At 42.4% G+C, this 19,475-nt stretch overlaps 3 protein-coding genes across 20 annotated transcripts; 2 read left to right on the top strand and 1 right to left on the bottom strand.

Annotated features, from left to right (window-relative positions):
• Positions 1-413: 413 nt before the first annotated feature.
• On the top strand, positions 414-12,805 carry LOC135504053 (transcription factor NF-E2 45 kDa subunit-like). Of its 6 annotated transcripts, none has more exons than XM_064922312.1 (5): positions 414-590; positions 1,101-1,142; positions 2,715-2,793; positions 3,225-3,362; positions 4,692-12,805. In XM_064922312.1, the coding sequence occupies exons 3-5, from the start codon at positions 2,746-2,748 to the stop codon at positions 6,000-6,002; spliced, it is 1,497 nt and encodes a 498-aa protein (XP_064778384.1). In that variant the 5' UTR covers positions 414-590; positions 1,101-1,142; positions 2,715-2,745; the 3' UTR covers positions 6,003-12,805. The 6 variants fall into 6 exon arrangements, with proteins under 6 accessions (XP_064778384.1, XP_064778385.1, XP_064778386.1 ...); XM_064922313.1 differs by having other exon boundaries at positions 1,101-1,156; XM_064922314.1 differs by lacking the exon at positions 1,101-1,142.
• LOC135504063 (heterogeneous nuclear ribonucleoprotein A1-like) lies at positions 8,817-12,508 on the bottom strand. Of its 10 annotated transcripts, none has more exons than XM_064922331.1 (10): positions 12,412-12,508; positions 11,761-11,877; positions 11,261-11,618; positions 11,075-11,170; positions 10,885-10,983; positions 10,717-10,782; positions 10,264-10,464; positions 9,683-9,886; positions 9,383-9,470; positions 8,817-9,121 (listed from the first exon to the last, which is right to left on the bottom strand). In XM_064922331.1, the coding sequence occupies exons 1-9, from the start codon at positions 12,421-12,423 to the stop codon at positions 9,394-9,396; spliced, it is 1,230 nt and encodes a 409-aa protein (XP_064778403.1). In that variant the 5' UTR covers positions 12,424-12,508; the 3' UTR covers positions 8,817-9,121; positions 9,383-9,393. The 10 variants fall into 10 exon arrangements, with proteins under 10 accessions (XP_064778403.1, XP_064778408.1, XP_064778405.1 ...); XM_064922336.1 differs by having other exon boundaries at positions 10,306-10,464; XM_064922333.1 differs by having other exon boundaries at positions 10,717-10,806; positions 10,924-10,983.
• Positions 12,806-12,900: 95 nt separating the features above from the next.
• Positions 12,901-18,741, top strand: LOC135504089 (chromobox protein homolog 5-like). Of its 4 annotated transcripts, none has more exons than XM_064922373.1 (5): positions 12,901-13,051; positions 13,710-13,854; positions 15,053-15,284; positions 15,769-15,869; positions 16,164-18,741. In XM_064922373.1, exons 2-5 carry the CDS (start codon positions 13,712-13,714, stop codon positions 16,303-16,305), a joined length of 618 nt encoding a protein of 205 aa, XP_064778445.1. In that variant the 5' UTR covers positions 12,901-13,051; positions 13,710-13,711; the 3' UTR covers positions 16,306-18,741. The 4 variants fall into 4 exon arrangements, with proteins under 4 accessions (XP_064778445.1, XP_064778444.1, XP_064778443.1 ...); XM_064922372.1 differs by having other exon boundaries at positions 13,706-13,854; XM_064922371.1 differs by having other exon boundaries at positions 13,692-13,854.
• Positions 18,742-19,475: the final 734 nt, after the last annotated feature.

The following is a 19,475-nucleotide window of genomic DNA, read 5'->3' as shown; positions in this document are numbered from 1 at the left end:
TTGTATCATGTCTACGAGTAATAATGGTTTATTAGTCTGATAATGTAGGCAACATGTAGATTAAACATCTATTCATCCTAGCTAAGACTAATTTGCATTTGTTCTAAAAGGTAACAAGGGGTTGTTTGGGGGTATGCCGTGTCCTTGGTCTGTGGTTTTCTATTGTGGGGAAAAAGGGATTTTTTGTTGTTGTCAGAGTGCAAGTGTTTTATTAATGATAGAAGCTAAAAACTATGGTGTGGTTGCTTTACAGGAAAGTTGCTTACATCGGAGGCAGAGACACCCCTTTTCTGCTGGGGACTGTCTTTGTAGTAGAGCAGAGAGCTAGAGATTGGCAGAGAGAGAAACACAGAGAGAGAGAGAGAGAGAGAGAGAGAGAGAGAGAGAGAGAGAGAGAGAGAGAGAGAAGTGAAAGCACATGCACTCCCTATAATGGTCGGTTAAAAGTGGACACGTTCACCTTCGTCCTCACAAAAGTGAATATAAAGTCATTTTATATTTTCTACCTGGATTATTATGTTTCTACTGTGTCATTCTGAAGAGTTTTGTCTCCCGAACACGTGTTGAAGACTCAGAGACATGTTGCTCAGGTATGTTCTTTCTCCAGCTTTTTTTCATTGCCAGATAATGCTACTTCTTTCATGTTTTAAATATACCCTGTTTTTCTTTTTTCATACATTCATTATTACCTTGTCATCACTGTGCAAAACAGGTTCTCAAAAATATTAGAAGCAATTGATAGCTGGTTATTCAACAAACATAATCCCCTTGACAACATACAACTGACAATCAATTGCCACTAAATTCAAAAATAGTCACAAGCATATATTAAAAACATTATGCAAATGCCCAATATGAAGAAGAAGCATATATTTATAATCAAACTGTCATCTTAGTAGCCTATATATTGAGTAGACAGTATTTAGGCCAGATAACTTACTTAGCCATTAATTTATCTCCAGTTAGTAAATTACTTATTCACTGTTACTATTCAAGTCTTATTTGTCCTCTTCAGGAATAAGTGTCATGGTTACCTACTGACCATTTCTAAGATATTACTCTTCAGAACTACACAATGCATTCTTTTCTCTTGTCCACAGTACTCTGTCTGGGTTAGCATTGCTGCCCTTGCGCCTAGTATCGTGAGTAAAAAAATGTATGCTGAGTAGGATTGTGATATTCATGTATAGCCCACCACCTTCTCACTCTGAGCTGTTTTTTGTGTTAATGCAACACCTGATGTAAGATCTGTAAGACCTGGTTGATAGCAAGGCCAGGCGACTTTATCTGCCCCCTCATTACTAGAGGAAACAGCCTTCACCACAAACATAACAGTGGTTATGGCAGGATATGAGTTACAAGCCCATCTACGTTGTTTATGCTATGCATGGGAACCTGTAGCTACAGATCACAGAGTACAAATACAAAGATGGATGACCATGTAGTGGTTTGATGAATTAGGTGACGGTATTTACTGGGATAATGTCACATTTTTGCAATAGTGTTCAGGTGAGAGCCATCACCTCCTAGCTGTGTGAGTGACATGCGAATGTGTGAGCCAAAGTAATGAATCAAGTTTTCTCCTCTGAAGCAGCAATGTATCCTATGTTGTAAATTACATACTTTATCACTAAGATCTTTAAATCAGGAAAACTTTGAATATACAGATTGCTTGAAAATATTTTGTGTTGCCGGGGAGATGAGAATAAAAAATATAAAGTAAATAAACAATTGTGGTAATGGAAGATGGAATGGTCATCATTGTGCTGTTGCAGAGGATTCCTGCTCTGTTCCTGAGTATAAATAAGTTGCTTGAATGCCGTTGAGTTCCAAACAAAGCCAGTGAGGAATGCCAGTAAATGCTGGAAGATGCATAACTTAGTTTTTGCCTGTTGCCTCTCATCATCCAAAGTATCTTAGTCAGTATCTATAGTGCCAACAACAATACATAAAACTAAATATGAAATTCATGTGTGGTACAATGACTAAAAAAACCAGGACAATGTACTGTCTGCTACTCTCAAATGAGCACTTATTAATGGGAATGTCCCAGATGTATGTCCACTATCATCATTACTGATCCAGAGCGTCTAGAGAGGGATAAAATACATTAGTCTTATAAAGCATTTTAAAGGTTAAACCATTTTTAAAAGTTAAACCATTTATTAAGGTTATCAAGCCCTCCCTGACTTTCAATTTACACTAAGAAGCATAGGCCTGACTGCGTAGGCCCCAGCCCCTGTTTACTGCTGCAGAGGGAGCGCTGTGCTGTCTCCCAGCAGATTGTCTTATCAGTGACTGACATAGTAGCACCACTGCTCAGCTGATAGGAGGGATCCAGCCCAACGGAACTCTGTGTGCCTGGTCGTCGCATGTCCCAAACAGTTCAACACAGAACATCACCCAAACACACATCTAGTACATGTAGCCATCTCTAGTGGGTCTACCTTTATGGTATGTGCATCTTTCTGCAATATGAAATGAGGTGTGTGTTCGGTTTATGGAGGTGATGAATACACCAGGTTATCATCAAGGATTGTAACATGTAGTGTTTTTCTTAGATGAGGTGAGACTTCTAGTGTTTTTCCTTTGTGTGTTAGCATCTATGTATTAAATCAATAGAGACGAGTTCAGCATGTAATCAGTGTATTCTGATGGCTAAATAAAAATGAAAAAAGCTGATAATAATCGTTGTGTCTGTCGGTCTGTTCCAGGAGGGTTCCCTGCAACCACAGCCTGTCCTGAATGTGTGCAGCAGCCAACTATATACTCCCACTGAGGAGACAAAGTGAGGTGGGTGACATCATGTAATGAACTAGACCGTTGAGACAACGTTGTGTGGTGGTTGTGTATTGGACTAGTAACCGAAAGGTTGCAAGTTCGAATCCCCGAGCTGACAAGGTACAAATCTGTCGTTCTGCCCCTGAACAGGCAGTTAACCCACTGTTCCTAGGCCGTCATTGAAAATAAGAATTTGTTCTTAACTGACTTGCCTAGTAAAATAAAGGTCAAATAAATAAAGAAAGCAAAATTGGCTGGGCATCGGATTCTTTCCTGTGAAAAAGGGTTTAGTTTTGTGTTCAACTATTTAAAGAAGCAAGTATCATTACATTCTTCATGTTGTAAGTGTAAATACCGTCAAAATAGGGTTGTAAAATAAAGCATAAAAATGCCATAACTCAAAGATATCTAAGATTTACAGCATTTACCAATTCATTCTCCAGGGCTTGGCGAATCCGGGCAGGCTGTGTGGGGGGGTGTCGATGCCCACCCATGCCCCTGGAGCCAGGTCACGTGGAGCCCCCAACGACCCAGAGATGGACCTGGCCTGGCAGGAACTGATGGCCATCACAGATCTTCAGGTAGGAGGATGAGTATTCAATAGCCTGATAATTATGTAACCATATAGCTGAAATGTGATTTGCGTTTGATTGAAAGCCTCTCTCTTCTGCCTACATCAGCTGGTCATGTAGCCATAGCGATATGGAAAACTATAGCTATTGTTTTTAATGATATCCTTACTGTGTGAGATGCAATTTCATACTGTTGGCCTCTCTTAGCAAAACACTCCCATGGCAGTGAATTAGGCAACCACAAACAGACAGACAGAAAAGAGAAAATGACACAATCTTGCAAACCAACCACAGTAGTGTCAAGTTTATGTATACACATTTAATCTAAGGAAATGCTGTGTATTCCCACTTAAAAAGTAACACACACTCGACAATGGGCCAATTGAGTTATGGCAAGATGAAGAGACAGGGAGTGGGGGCAAGCACAGCACTGTACATCGCAAGCAGCCCCTTGCACAGCACAATGACCACCTGTTTCCACATGAAACTTGATAACACACCTAAGAGAGACTTGCATGGGCAGCATGAGCTATGGGTGTATACCAAGGTGGGGGTGACCTGTGTGCTATGGGTGTATACCAAGGTGGGGGTGACCTGTGTGCTATGGGTGTATACCAAGGTGGGGGTGACTGTGTGCTATGGGTGGTGGGGGTGACCTGTGTGCTATGGGTGTATACCAAGGTGGGGGTGACCTGTGTGCTATGGGTGTATACCAAGGTGGGGGTGACCTGTGTGCTATGGGTGTATACCAAGGTGGGGGTGACCTGTGTGCTATGGGTGTATACCAAGGTGGGGGTGAACTGTGTGCTATGGGTGTATACCAAGGTGGGGTGACCTGTGTGCTATGGGTGTATACCAAGGTGGGGGTGAACTGTGTGCTATGGGTGTATACCAAGGTGGGGGTGACCTGTGTGCTATGGGTGTATACCAAGGTGGGGGTGACCTGTGTGCTATGGGTGTATACCAAGGTGGGGGTGACCTGTGTGCTATGGGTGTATACCAAGGTGGGGGTGACCTGTGTGCTATGGGTGTATACCAAGGTGGGGGTGAACTGTGTGCTATGGGCAGCAGGTGACTTATAGGTAAGATAGCCAGCCTGCCCCCCCCCCACACACACAATGCTTTAGAGTTTCATTTCTTACACTCATTCCCCGTAGATGATTTATTCATCCTCCTATTAAATTAGATTTTGCATGTTCACAAATGCACATAGCAATTTAAATCTCAGGGATAAACATGTATAATTATTTTGTTTTATACATAAAGTAACATAGTAATGGTAAACTAATGAAAAGAGAGAGCATCAACTAATGATTCTTACTTTGTTTTTCATTTTAGGAGTTTGAGGTCCCCCATGATGGCCCATATGAAAGTATTCAGTACCATCCCACAGAGCCACCTAGATCTCTGGGAAGTTATAGCATAGCTCAGTCTCACTCTCATACACAGTCTCTCCCCTGTTGTGGTGAGACAAACCGTGATGTTGCATATGAGGGAACCTACTCTGATGTAATGCCAGCCTGCCAGCATCAGGCTACCAGTGAATTAACTGAGGCACTGTACAGACATTCTGGAACTCATTCTGCAGCCCAGCTGAATCCCAGAGTTCTGAACCCTCTGCCACCACCGCAGATGAATTTTCTAGAACAAATGAGTCTGATGAATGTCAGTGGTGAGGGGTCTGTTGGAAAAGACAATGCTGGCCTCTCTCAAGGTTCGAGTCGACACATGCTAGGGACTGATCACAGGCAGGGCAAACACCAACCATGCACTGTGGATGATCTGGAGTCTGACTCGGGTTTATCGTTGGGGTCTAGCCCACCGCTGGCCTCACCGGATGATGTCATGACCGGCGTACCTGCTTGTTCAAGCACAGAGGTTGGTCTGAACTATAGTCACAGGGGGATGGAGAGTATGGGTGAGCAAGGTAGGAGAGCTAGCCTCCTTTACTCCTTGGATTATCAGCAGCATCCTACCCAGTCCTACCCCTACTCAGGGCCGCACCCCTCTTACTTCCCTGTAACACAACCATCCCAAATGCAACCACAGCCTCACTTCCTGCCTCCCATGTCAATGAAACATCAACAGGGTTTACAGAGTGCATTGAATGACTTGCACCTTAACAGCTCTGTCAGCATAGGGAGCTCTTCTCAGGCGTTTTATGTAAAACCCAGAGGCAACCCTCCTCCTGTCCCTCTGAGCCGGGATGAACGCAGAGCTCACGCCCTCAAGATCCCTTTCCCTCTGGGGAAGATCATCAACCTACCTGTGGATGACTTCAACGAGCTCCTGACCAAGTACACGCTCACGGACTCCCAGCTCGCCCTCGTCAGAGACATCCGCCGGCGGGGGAAGAACAAGGTGGCGGCTCAGAACTGCAGGAAAAGGAAGCTGGAGAATATAGTTTACCTGGAGGGAGAGCTGGGTCAACTGCAGGCTCAGAGGGATCACCTGGCCAGAGAGAGAATGGAGTTCCAACACAACCTGGCTATTGTTAAACACCGCCTCACAGACTTGTATGCGGAAGTGTTCTCTCAGCTCCGGGATGAAGATGGACATCCCTACTCTATAGAGGACTACTCTCTACAGCAGACCCCTGATGGGAACGTATACCTGGTGCCACGTACTGACGTGTTGGATGGAGAATAATGTAAAGATGAAATCTATTGGACAGCTATTGTATACTGCCTCACTGTTTATATACCATTATGAAATGTTGATACATCTACAGTACAGTAAGAGCCATTAAGTATACTGAACAAAAACATAAAACGCAACAATTTCAGAGTTTCACTAAGTTACAGTTCATATAAATTAATTAAAATAGATCAATTAGGCCCTAATCTATGGATTTCACGACTGGGAATAGAGATATGCATCGGTAGGTCACATACCTTTATAAACTTTTTTTTAATGGGCCTCAGGATCTCACCACAGTATCACTGCATTCAAACTGCCATTGCCAAATGCAATTGTGTTCATTGCCCGTAGCTTGTGCCTGCACATACCATAACCCCACTATGGTGCACTCTGTTGACATCAGCAAACCACTCGCCCACACACGTTGTCTGCAGTAGCGAGGCAGGTTGGGCGTACTGCTGAGCTTTTTGATATGCCACACCTGAGTTGGAAGGATTATCTTGGCAGAGTAATGCTCACTAACATTTGTGCATCTTATTTCAGCTCATGAAACATGGGACCAACATGTTAATGTTGAAAGTGTATGGCAGCTAAAAGTTATTTTTTCCAGATACTGTGCTCATGTACAAGCGAGTCAATAGTTACAAGTGAAGTCATATGGCTATGCTTGTTCTGGATATATTTTATTCAGTGGTAAGACAGTGCCATCAGAAAGTATTTCTACCCCTTGACGTAATCCATATTTATTGAAAAATGAAATTTCACACAAGTATTCACACCCAAATCAAAAGCTGATCTAAGTCAACACTAGGCCACCCACATTCAATGTAGTCTTGGTAAGCAACTCGTGTATGTTGTATGGCTGTGTTTCATGTTAATATCCGGCTTAAAGGTGATTTTGCCTCTTTGGGTCTGATGGAAAGCAGACTGAACCAGATTTCCTTTAGGTTTTTGCCTGTGCTCAATTCCATTGAACTTAAAAAAAAAAGTTGTCCTTGCAGATAACACCCATAACATGATGCAGCCACAACCGTACTTACTGTGTCGAATTTGCCCCAAGCATAACACTATTCAGGGCATAGTAATATCTTGCCAACCGGATGCATGGTTGGAATATTTGTTCTGTACAGGCTTCCTTTTCAATCATTTAGGTTAGCATTGTGGAGTATCAATGTTGATCCAGCCTCAGTGTCCTCCCATCAGCCATTAAACGGTTTTAAAGTCACCATTGGCCACCGTCTCCAGCAACAGCGTTTTGAAGGACACCTGTATCTTTGTAGTGTAATTAGTAATGTCACCATGTGCAAAGTGACATTCAATAACTCCCTGGTCTTGATGTTAGAAATGCACTGCTCAACCTCAAAGATAATTGTATGTGTGGGGTACAGAAATGAGGTAGCCATTCAAATCATACTTACCGCACACGAGGCCAAGCAACTACCAAAGCAAATTTACTCTTCAAAATAGTCATAGCCTTGTCATTCAATCAAGACATACATTTGGGGAAATTATATTATGTCCCTGCATGAATTGTATTAGAGGATGAAAATTGTTTACCATCTATGCAGCTGTTTAAGCGTAGTATTTAGCAAATGACAGACCAAAATAGATTTATGTAAAAATATTTTATTGATAAACAGATGTGGGTAAAAAAACAAACAAGTAAAATCCTGCACAGCAGTAACAAAAATAACGACCATTGCATTTCTCCAGGCACCCTAAAACAGAAGACAAATCACAACAGCCTTAGAGATGAGGCTTCAGATATTCTCCCACAATAAAAATTGTGAATATTTCCAACTGTTAAATGGTCACTTACCTTGTGCAATGTTATGGTGTGCAACGTCATCATGCTTTCAGTAGCAGTCCTTCAGAGCAGTTAGTTTCCTAGGAAATATCAGAAGAAAAGGAGACTGAGACATTGAAAGGCGTTAGTCTGTTACCATTTCATAGTTTGACTGCCAACATAAGCATGCATTACAAGGATTGTAGCATATCTTTACGATTAGTGCCAAAGGTCAATGCCCCTTGTATTACCAGATGAACAGGGGGCAGTGATTTGTACTAAAACATCTCTGCACATCCAAATAAACTGTACATGGTCATGAATGCTATACTATTCATGTCTACATTATCTACAAGAGTTTGCGCGTACTAACTACAGAACATGTTATTTAAACTAACAGTAGTTGGAAAAGTCTCCTTACCCACAGACTGCATTTAAGCCATTTGGTAGCGGCTGCCTGCTAGTCTCATGCCTTCTTGCTACTCACTCTCCCCTGCTTCACACTGCTCCTGTCAGGCGATGGGCTGTTTACTATGACTCGCCCTCAGCTCAGCTGGCTTCCATGGCTGGCTAGCCTCAAGACTGCATCATGTAAGCTAGCCTTTGCTGGCAGGTGTGCTGTATGACAGGCGAGTGATCTAGCCAGCCAACTCAAATCTCCGGTGCAGTTCTCAAAGAGATCATGAACTGTTGACTGAGTATTATACTACCATAACTTAATCCATTGGGACCGTGTTCAGCAATGACTTCAAAGCTATGGTATCACTTTGTCAAACCTTCCTTTGAGTGATGTGCTGGATACATGTTATTTTCTAGATTCTGTAGTATGTGCATTGGAAGAGACTAGGGACATCCCACGCAAGAAAAAAATAAAACATGGGGCTAGGCAAGTCTCCATTGACAAGTGGTACTTTTCTTCAAGAGTCATTGACCTAATCCATCAGTTGTGTGGACCTGTATTTGTTCTAATGCATTAAACACCCAAACCAGAAAACAGCCTCCCCTCATTCCCCTAAAAGACACTAACAAGACTGAACGACAGTTTAAAAAAAACTGAAAGGTGGTTTATTTCAACTTGATTGGTTGCAGTTACACAAAAATAAAAACGACTCAAAGAAAAACTACATAAAACCTCATTGGAATGCTTGCTTTCCAGAAACATCAAATAATCCTGTTTGACAACACAGAAAAACGAATGAAGCCCCTCCATGATTTCTCTATTGTACACATCTCTTCTTGTAGCAGATGTAACCTGCCACATCTGTTTGGCTGAGCAGATCTAGGTTGTAAACCTGCAGCTGCCCTGTCACTTGTCTCGCTCTCCTCTCCTAAGTACTGAGTCCTGTTGAACAATATGGAACAACATCAAGTTAAACTGTGTACTGACTGATGGAATGACCAGAACCTACTACATGAGATCCAGAGCCAGCATTCTTAACACTTGGCTCAAGAGCTAAAAACACAACTACAAGGACTCAATGCATCAAAGTGTAAAAGAATGGATCCCCTAGTTTCAGAACACTACATATTTTACAAATTCTAGAATATGCGTAAGTCTCATCTACACACGTTACGTTTCAAACGGTCACATTTAAAAACATACCTTCTGAACATTTAGAACCGTCGTCCACCGGAGCCCCCACCATATCCGCCACCTCCGCCACCCCCACCTGAGCTACCTCCATAACCACCTGAAAAGAAACATACAAAAGGTCAAAGGTTGAATCAGAAAGAGCCCCCAGAAACTCATAAAGTACAAATTAAGGTGTTAATTTACAGTCAAATGCTTTGACAAACTAACCGTTAGTCACATACTAGATTCTCTGACGAAGTGCCAAACCAACACGTTTACTGGTTGCTTAGCACTGGCTGAGCAGTTGATAGCCTGACATGTGCCACCTACCACCATATGGGCCACTGTTCCTGCCACCGCCGCTACCCCCGCCACTGCCACCACCGCCGCCGCTGCCACCGCCACCACCGCCGCTGCCACCAAAGTTGTTACCCTTCATCGGGCCGTAGTTGGAAGCCTGGTTGTTGTAGCTGCCAAAGTCATTGTAGCCATTTCCGCCACCATTTCCGCCGCCACCACCACCGCCGAAGTTACCTGCACACAATTTAAAAAGTCACATTACTTAGTGAAGATTAGTCTGGCCATTTTACACAGGCTTAAGGATATTCCCAATCATTTGTGTACAGCTCGGATAGAGTATTTCATGCATCACTTTCATCAAGTCAGCTATGACCGAGTTCTCATACTACTTCTTATTTAGTAGGCCATTTCGGTTTCTGGCCCAACGCTCTTAACCGCTAGGCTACCTGCCTACGCCTCTAAGGTTTTGTATGCGAAATCTCAGGTTTAATATGGTAACATTTTATGCTTACTACATGCCATTTAGAAGGGAAGTATAGGTAGATCAATACTTTAACCAAACAGAATGTAGTGTGAGAATTTGATCACAGCCTATGAAGCCATCCACTTACCAGCAACTGGTGCTGCCTCTTGTGGTGAAGCCATGGACTTACCGCCGCCAAAGTTCCCGCCGTTGCCATTGCCATTGTTGTAGTCGTTATAACCATTTCCGCCACCGTAGCCCCCACCCTGTCCTCCGCCATAACCTCCTTGTCCTCCACCATAGCCACGGTTACCACCCCCATAACCACCAGGTCCTCCTCCATAGCCACCTATAGAAAGTAAGGTTCTAGTCTAAATACATTCCCAGCAACAAGCGTGCACACTATAGATATACATGGAACCCTGTGGGTTTGATTTCACTGAGGGGGGGGGGTGTGTAAGCGAAATGTATGCACTTTACTGTAAGTCCCTGCGGAACAGAACATCTGCTAAATGACTACAATGTAAATGGACCAGTCTGTTGCTGTGAGTCTTATAGCTCTTCCTGCTGCCATTTGTCTGACAGAGAAATCAAATCTTACCATCTCCTCCCCCATAACCATTGTTGTAACCACCATCTCCACCTCCATATCCACCCCCTCTGCCTCCTGAAACAGACGAGTCAGCATCACCTAAAGTATATTGAAACAATCACAAGTGGTTAAGTACAAAGGCTCAAGCAGAGAGAGTGGTTCAGGACCACCACATACCCCGGCCACTGAAGTATCCATCACAGCCAAAGTCATTACCTCCGTATCCCCCACCTCTGCCATAGTTGCCACCGCCGCCACCACCACCTCCACCACGACCTGGGAAGAAAATTATAAACCATTAGTACTAGACCAACCTCAGAAGTAATTAAAGATTAAACCACTTGCCATGAAGAAGTCATGGACTTACCACCCCTCATACCCATTCCTGTAGTCTGCATCTCCTGTCTGGACAAGGCTTTCCTCACTTCGCAATTGTGACCATTCAGTGTGTGGTACTTCTGAACTGGGGATAGAAGATAGACTTAAAATTACAGCAGAACACAAAAGGTCAGTGACTTTAATAATAAAGAAAGTCATTCAGACCACAACTTACTAACAATCCTGTCCACTGCATCATGGTCATCAAACGTGACAAAGGCAAAGCCCCTCTTCTTGCCACTGTTGCGGTCAGTCATAATGTCAATTACTTCAATCTTGCCAAATTGCTCAAAGTAGTCTCGCAGGTGGGAGTCTTCTGTGTCTTCCTTGATACCCCCAACAAATATTTTTTTCACTGTGACATGAGCACCTGGTCGGCTTGAGTCCTCTCTGGACACCGCCCTCTTCGGCTCTACGAGCCTACCATCAACCTTGTGGGGACGTGCTTCCATGGCAGCGTCAACTTCATTCACACCAGCATAGGTGACAAATCCAAACCCCCTGGAGCGCTTGTTGGCTGGATCTCTCATTACCTGTTGGTAATATAGAGTAATGCAAAAATAATTAACTTGCACCGAAGTTAACCAATCAAACCCTGACTGATAATGGAACCCCATTCCGTAATACTGCAGCCAACTAGGTATAAGGGTTTCAAATGTGTACACAAACACTCACCACACAATCTGTAAGAGATCCCCATTGTTCGAAGTGTGCTCGCAAACTCTCATCCGTGGTTTCAAAGCTCAGACCTCCGATGAACAGCTTGCGGAGCTGTTCGGGTTCACGTGGGGCCTGGACATAAAGGGAGAATGCATTTAGAGCGAAAGCAAATGAGAGCGAGCGCTACATTGTAGCGAACTAGGCCAATCATTTTCACATATTCCTGTAGTTACTCGAAACAAGTTGTGGAGATCGAACAATAGCATATGATGCCGTCAGCACGGTGTAATAAAAGAAAGGCCTTGACCACGGGTGGTGGGGGTCGACTGCGACTCCATAATTGTACATTCGGCAAGTGTACACCAAAACAAAACTATTTTTTTAAACCGGGAAGTGTGAACAAAGTATCGGTTAATATTATAGCAAAAGTGTAGTGTAAAACAAAGGATACAGTTAACGTCCGCTTCAAATGGCTAAACAAAACGCAAGAACAATCAACGCCATGAGGCCTGTAGCTAAGATGGCGGCATCCCCACAATTATAGCTGCAATATACACTCGTGAAGGGAAAGCCATTTTGACTCGATTGGTCAACGTGCACGATATATTAATACACTAAACGTATATATCACAAAATTGCAGGTAGATATTAATTAGAAAACCTTACCTCCTTAGACATTGTGGCTGGTAGTTTCCGATCCCTTGTTCCTTATTCGAGGACAGAAATTCTGTGACAGAGAGACGACCGTGCCTGGAAAGAAAATAGTATAATAAATAGGGACGGATACGCCTCTTGGATTCAGCAATTGGTTAGCTGTTCCCGCTGAATTATACTGTTCCTCTTCCGCTGCTACTCCGATTGGGTACTTCACAGTCAGTTATCAGCAATATCCAATAATAAAACGACACCAGCCGGGGGTGGGCGTGAGTTTACGTTTTATATTGTTTTAATGTGTACGTCAAAATACGTCACTTCAATGGAGTTGAATTTGATGTTCTGGCAAGTCTGTATAAATAAACGTAATATAGTGTTTGATAAAGCTTGCCAAATGATCCTGAAATGTCTGCATATTTCTTTAGTGGACATTGCTAGCCATAACATTTACTTATTAAATCACAGTTATTTAGTTTGACGCCGTCCTTTTCGTGGGCGTGCACGGTCTGCTATTGTGCTTTTGGCGCGCAAGCAAGTCGTGTGGGGAGGGGGAACAAAAAGCCCAGAAAAAGCATCCAGCCAACTGCTGAAGCTAACCGTGTGGTGGAAGAAAGCAATTTTGATTTCCAATAAATTCATCCGAATTACAGAAGTGAGTAGAAACATGAAGCTATTTCTTAGCTAGTTAAAAGAAAAGCAGAAAGTCTTGAGGATAACGCTTGCAAAATTGCTTAGTTAGCTAACATCATCTAGCTACGTTTGTAGTGAACGGTTAGCTAGCTGGTTGGGACAAACATGTTAGCTAACGTTTGTGTAGCTACACGCTTTCGACTATTTAGATTTGAATGTCCCTGTGCATCGTTTTCTAACAAACTGCAATGAATTAAAACCGCAATTTGCTAACTAAGTACTTATTTTTACCCCTATTGAGAGGAAATTGTTATGTGTTTTATCAAATAAGTCAAATATACGCATGCCGGCTAATTTAACAGTATTGGCTGACTGAGCGAACGTTAACTGAGCGTACTTTATAATTCAATTGATTCCTTTTAAACGGACAATCTGCTGTCCGGACATGGTTGAGGAATAATTAATTTAAGCCAGGGTTTAACCTCGATGACCCTCGACAAGTTAACATGTTTATCGGCTGTATAATTTTGACTTCATAGTGTGCGTAGTTAGCTAGCTATGGACAACAGACCAATGTGTAACTTTATTGCACACATTTCTAAACTTGTTTCGACGTTTGCTAGGTTCTCAAAAGTTGAGACGTGCCACTTAACTCACCCTAGGTACTGTAACCTAGCTAGCCATGGGAAAGAAGACTCGTGAAAATGATGATGGTGCCTCAGGCTCATCTTCAGAAGAGGAAGAATTCATTGTGGAGAAGGTGCTGGACAGGAGGACGGTGAAGGGCCGAGTTGAATTCTTCCTTAAGTGGAAAGGTTATTCAGAGTAAGTCTGTTCCTCATGTGATTGTGATGCGATGTTACTTTGACATTTTTTTCAATATGAATATGCTTCATGTAGCAGTAGCTAGCTCATTTCTACCTTTAGCCATCCAAATAAAACAAATATGTCATGCCTTCCAGTATGTTTCAAAATGAGAGTCTAAAATGTTACCTGAGTGTTTTGCTGACTGAACTCCATGGTGAAGGAAAATTCTCATCAACTCCACCAACAGAGTTGAGCAGAGACCTGCTCTGGAATTCAGCCCAGACTACATCGATTCACCCAAGGTCAATACTTCCAACCATTTTTAATTATGAAATGCCTACCATGTACCTACATTTGTTCTCTGTAGTTGTGTGCCTTTGTAAGCTGAAAACCATACTTTTAAAATAATATGTAATCAAATACAAACACTGACCGTTTCCTTGTTGAAATTCAATTGGCACATGCACATTTTCATAGCGTTACCATCCTAGAGCAACAGCAAAGAGTAAACAGTGGTTGTATTTGATGAACGTTTAATGAAAAATTGTGGACTTCGCAAACAAAGGCATGCAACTACAGAAGACAAACATTGGTACAAGGTACACGTTTCATGATACATTAAAAAAATGACCTTGGTCAAATTAAGTTATTCTGAGCTGAATTCCTCCACGCCTGGTCTGTTTAACTCGTTGGTGGCGTTAATCAGACACGTCACAGTTGAGTTTAGTCAGCTACTGTGTCTAATGTTCAACTCTGACTCCTACACATGAAGGGTAAACATTCTTTGGAGACTCGTAAAATGACCAATGCAGTTTTTTCCCCCCCTCTTCCTTCCATAATGTGGCTTAGGTAGTGGGCTTCATGGCCATTAGCTCAGCTCCCGACCTAACATTTGAGGCCCTCCTTATGGCTGCAGAGACGATGTAGTTTAATTTATTTATTTATTTACTGCAATTCTATACATTTTGCCATGGCTTATGCTGAGTGACCCCATGCCATGACAAAAATACTCCTGAATGCATACTTTTTAGATTCTCTTTGTCTTTATTTTGGTAATTGTTAGTTCTCAGATCTTTATTTAAAAAATACGGCCATTCTTTTCAACATGCTTTAGTTTTTTTTAGTTCACACTGAATTGTTTAAACTGTTGGGACACTAGTGTGTATACCTCCTGTCTAATGTCAAGCGCTCTTTTACAATGCATGGTACATTGCAGAAAGCACAACACATGGGAGCCAGAGAAGAATCTTGGCTGCCCCGAGCTCATTGCTGGGTTCATGAAGACCTACAAGAAGCCTAGCAGTAGTGGTGCAACCCCCAGCAGTGGAGGATCCAAGTCCAGTGCGGGATCATCAGGCCGTAGCAAGGAAGGCAGCAGCAAGAGGAGGAACTCTGATGATGATGACGATGAGGAGGGGAGCAGCAACAAGCCCAAGCGGAAAAAAGAGGTGTGTAACCTACCTCGTTAATTGGTGTAGATAAACCCTTTTACCCCAAAATTGTTTTTTTTATACCAGGCTAGTTTGTTTACACTAGACAAGATCTGGGTGAATTGACTGCCAGGTGCAAGTCTACGAAACCAATCCTCGATTACTGAAAGGGGGTGACTTTCATTGCAATTTGTTACCTCCAGCATTTGCAGCCTACTGATAGGTGAGCTGACACTTAACAACCTCTTCAGTGGTGCTGCAGCGTTGTTATTGTAGGCTAGAACAGCGGCTTGATCTTCCTGGTGAACTTTTCATTTGCAAAGAGCTCGTTTTAAAGTGAAATGGTAACACCCTCTTGATCGACTTTCACTGGAATGACAAAGGCTTTGTGAAATTAAACTGTTCACTCAGTTTCTGTGCTAAACCAGCCCCCCCTCTCTCAGCAGTGCCAAAGTTACACTTGTATTGTACCACATAAAGGTATTACTCGTCTTTTCTCCAGGATGATGTCCTGATTGCGAGAGGCTTTGAGAGGGGTCTGGTACCGGAGAAGATTATTGGAGCCACAGACTCCTGTGGAGATCTCATGTTCCTCATGAAGTGGTGAGTGTTGAATACTTAGACATTGTTGACCTTGTTATCTTTTGTTAGATTACAACACCATAAGAATTTGTTTTCAAACTGGTGACAAACTGCTTAACTGTAGTGGTTAACTGTTGTGGTTGCTCTACTGTCCTGAAGATAATCGTTTAGGTCTACTAACTTTTTGTCCTGATTGACTTTTGCGACAAATTGAGTTGTCGACTACGCAGTATACTACCAAATCTTGGCTTTAAATCACCATGGCAATAGGTTTGTAAATAAGGATGTTATATTTATTATTTCCTTACTCTACAGGAAGGACTCTGACGAGGCAGATCTGGTGCTAGCCAAGGAGGCCAATCACAAGTGCCCGCAGATCGTCATAGCCTTCTATGAGGAGCGCCTCACCTGGCACGAAGATGGGGACAAGAAAGAGAAGGGCGCTGTAAGCATGTGAGCGGGATGTCTTGCCACGGGAACGGTCACTGACCTCTTGCCCCCGACTCTGCAGGGACATCCTGGTGACTCGTGTAGCCAGCACCAAATCACACCCTATTCCTCCCCCTTGGCCTTAACCCTTTGATGTTAACTTGTTTGAATAGTCTGCATAGGTATAATCAGTGGTGGTAAATATTCCACTGTATTGATCTGCAAACATTGAAGGGTTAGGGCAAAATAGAGGGTTGGGGAGGGATTTGGTACCGACTGACAACCCCCACCCCATTCGTAATGACATAACAAAAACCACACAAACCAACGATGGAGAACACTGCCCACTTTCTCATGATACCTCCCTCCATGCCCCAATGTACAGGCTAATATCCCTGAATAACTAACAGTTCAACCTTGCCATTTTACATAGAAACTGAGAAGGATGCAGGGAGATTGTGGTTTTGGATGTGGCGAAACGGGTGCGCTCGCTACTGGGAAGGGCTTGTTTTTTTTTTTCAACCTCATGCTTTATTCTCTCACTTTGTACTTTTTGTGCAGTATTTTTTTTTTTTACGGCATATAATTGTGTCGGGAAGACCGTAGATTCTGTGGTACCCTGTCTAGGTACAGGCAGCCATATTAAGGTGACTTGAAGGTAGTTGTCTTCACTGAGACGTTAAAATGGGCAGTCTATCATAGCATGGTCCAGGGACCTGAATTCAGTGTCTGACTGCTGATCCAGTGTCTGGTCCATATATTAATTGATCTAACAGCGCAACTGATCCTCAATCAGACAATCTGTGGAAACGTTGAATGTGGGCAACGGCCATGTTTGACACTGGGAAGCCGACAGCCTTGCAAGTCTTAAACCTTAGTTAGTTGTGCAGTAGAAACAATAGAATTGTATTATCCGATTTCCCCCTATTGGGCCACCTTGGTCAAAAAACATCTTCTAGACTTTTTCTTCAGTAGTTTTAGTTCAACTTTGATGTTCTAAGGTAAATATGGCCCCTTTATGTAAAACTCCTTCCATGGTTTTTCTCTCAAATTTGCTAGTAGTGTGGCTGGATTGTACGTTTTGTTTTAATCATCGTCATGTTAATATTTTAGCTCTCTTGTCCCAATGTTTTATTTTCTGTAGCTTTGCCCTGTCAACTATGTAGCTTTAATTCCATTGCTGAGATCATGAATATATTTTAAAGTAGCCGCTTATTCCTAACTTGGAATTGGATTATTTTGATGACCTTTTAATCAGTGTCCTCACATCAAGCACAAGTAAGAAAATATTACAGATGAACTAGCCTCTGCTGAGTGCCCTAACAATCGATGTATCAGTTTTCATGGAAAGGTCCTGTGATCTGACTGGTGACACTCAATCTTAACTCCACCTCCACATTTATTGGATTGGTTGAACCGTGCAGAAAACCTCCCCCTGTCAGTTTCGTCCTCTGGTCAAGACCAGTATGTCGGGGCTCTAGTTTCAGGCCATTATTTTATGCCTGCTGCAGATGAACAGAAGGGTCACTTCAAAAGTTGTGCCCAGTGTTTCAAGCCATTGTTGTTTGCAAATGTGAATGACCACTTGATTGTTGAGTATATACACAACATTATCACAGTAATGCTGAACTGTAACCATTCCTATGATGAGAGGTTGGACAATCAACGTGCTCTGCAGTAATGTGAAACAAAACCAGCATGGATTTGATCAAGGTACGCCACCCTGTGACTAAATGTCTCAGCCAAAGTGCTCTTGTCAGTGCGCTGTATGGGAGACTGGAACAAGGCAGACAGTGTTATTGCATGGGATGCTTGTTGCTTTAGTCTAACATTTTAAGATCATGTCAGTACTTTGGTTTAAATGTTAAGTGTATTTTCTTCCCACTTGCTATCATTAAGTTGATTTAAAGGAGTTGTAGAAAAATTTGACCCCTTAGACCTTGTTTCCCCATATCAACTTCCACATATGTAGTGACAAACTGTAAGGTCACGTAAGAGGCAAATATCCCAGTTCATTTGGTGTAGCCAATATATTGCTGAGTTGATGGACAGAGTCCTGTTCATTGGCTGTTCTCTAGATTTACTCGTACTCGATTTGTTCCCCTCTTGCAGTGAATTCTTTGTTTTTTTGTGAATTCTGAGTTGTCTAGCCACTGTAGTCCATAGAAACAACTGTTTTTTTTGTAAATGACATCCTTCCGTTGAGAAACATCCCTATTCTGGACACGTGTAACAGGGTTGTACATGTTTCATGTCATTAGATATTTTTTGTGTGTCCTGAATAAAAACCTGTTAACTTTTATTTTCTCACACCACTCCTTTACTTTCAAAGATTTAATTTGAAGGCATACACTTTTTTTTTATCATGTTAAATGTGCAGCATTTGTATTTTACCATTTTTAATGCTCTGCAAATTTGTTTTGTCTTGTATTAAATTGTAGTAAACTGTTTCCAACATTTTAAATGCCTGGTGATGTTTCTTCTAGCTGAGTAACTGCACTAATAATATTATACCAGCAGATGGAGCCACTTGGCATGTTACTATGGCCATGTCAGGAGATTTTTAACCAGAAATGGATCTCATAGCTCTCATTCGAGAGCACTTACTGGATCTTCATTTATAAGAATGAATGCAATAATTGATATGCTGTGAATAGTTGGTTGACGAATGTGTAGTCTGACTTTTCAAAAACTAATTTTAATTGAACAGTACCATGTGGGTGACAGATGGGAGGGAGTATTCCTTTGATGCAACTTTACACTCTTTACATTAATTAATTAAATGGGCTTTTCTCTTCCACCTGGGCTGTATGAGGCAGCTTTACACACTGTTCAAACATTAGGAACACCTTCGTAATTGAGTTACATCCCACCTTTTTGCCCTCAGAACAGCTGCAAGTCTTTGGTATGTACTTTACAAGGTATTGAAACTTTTCCACAGGGATGCTGGTCATGTTGACTACATTGCTTCCTACGGTTGTGTCAAGTTGGCTGGATGTCCTTTGGGTGATGGACCATTTTTGATACACATGGGAAACGGTTGAGCATGGAAAAACCCAGCAGTGTTGTGGTTCTTGACACACTGATGTGCCTGGCACCTACTGTACCCTGTTGAAAGCCACTTAAATATGGCCCATTCATCCTCAATGGCACGCAGACACACACAATCCATGTCTTGAGGCTTAAAAATCCTTCACC

This window comes from Oncorhynchus masou, chromosome 18 (genome assembly GCF_036934945.1).
Source record: "Oncorhynchus masou masou isolate Uvic2021 chromosome 18, UVic_Omas_1.1, whole genome shotgun sequence".
Lineage (NCBI taxonomy): Eukaryota > Metazoa > Chordata > Actinopteri > Salmoniformes > Salmonidae > Oncorhynchus > Oncorhynchus masou.
Note: the sequence above shows the minus strand (reverse complement) of the source record. Positions and strands in the feature narration are given on the sequence as shown.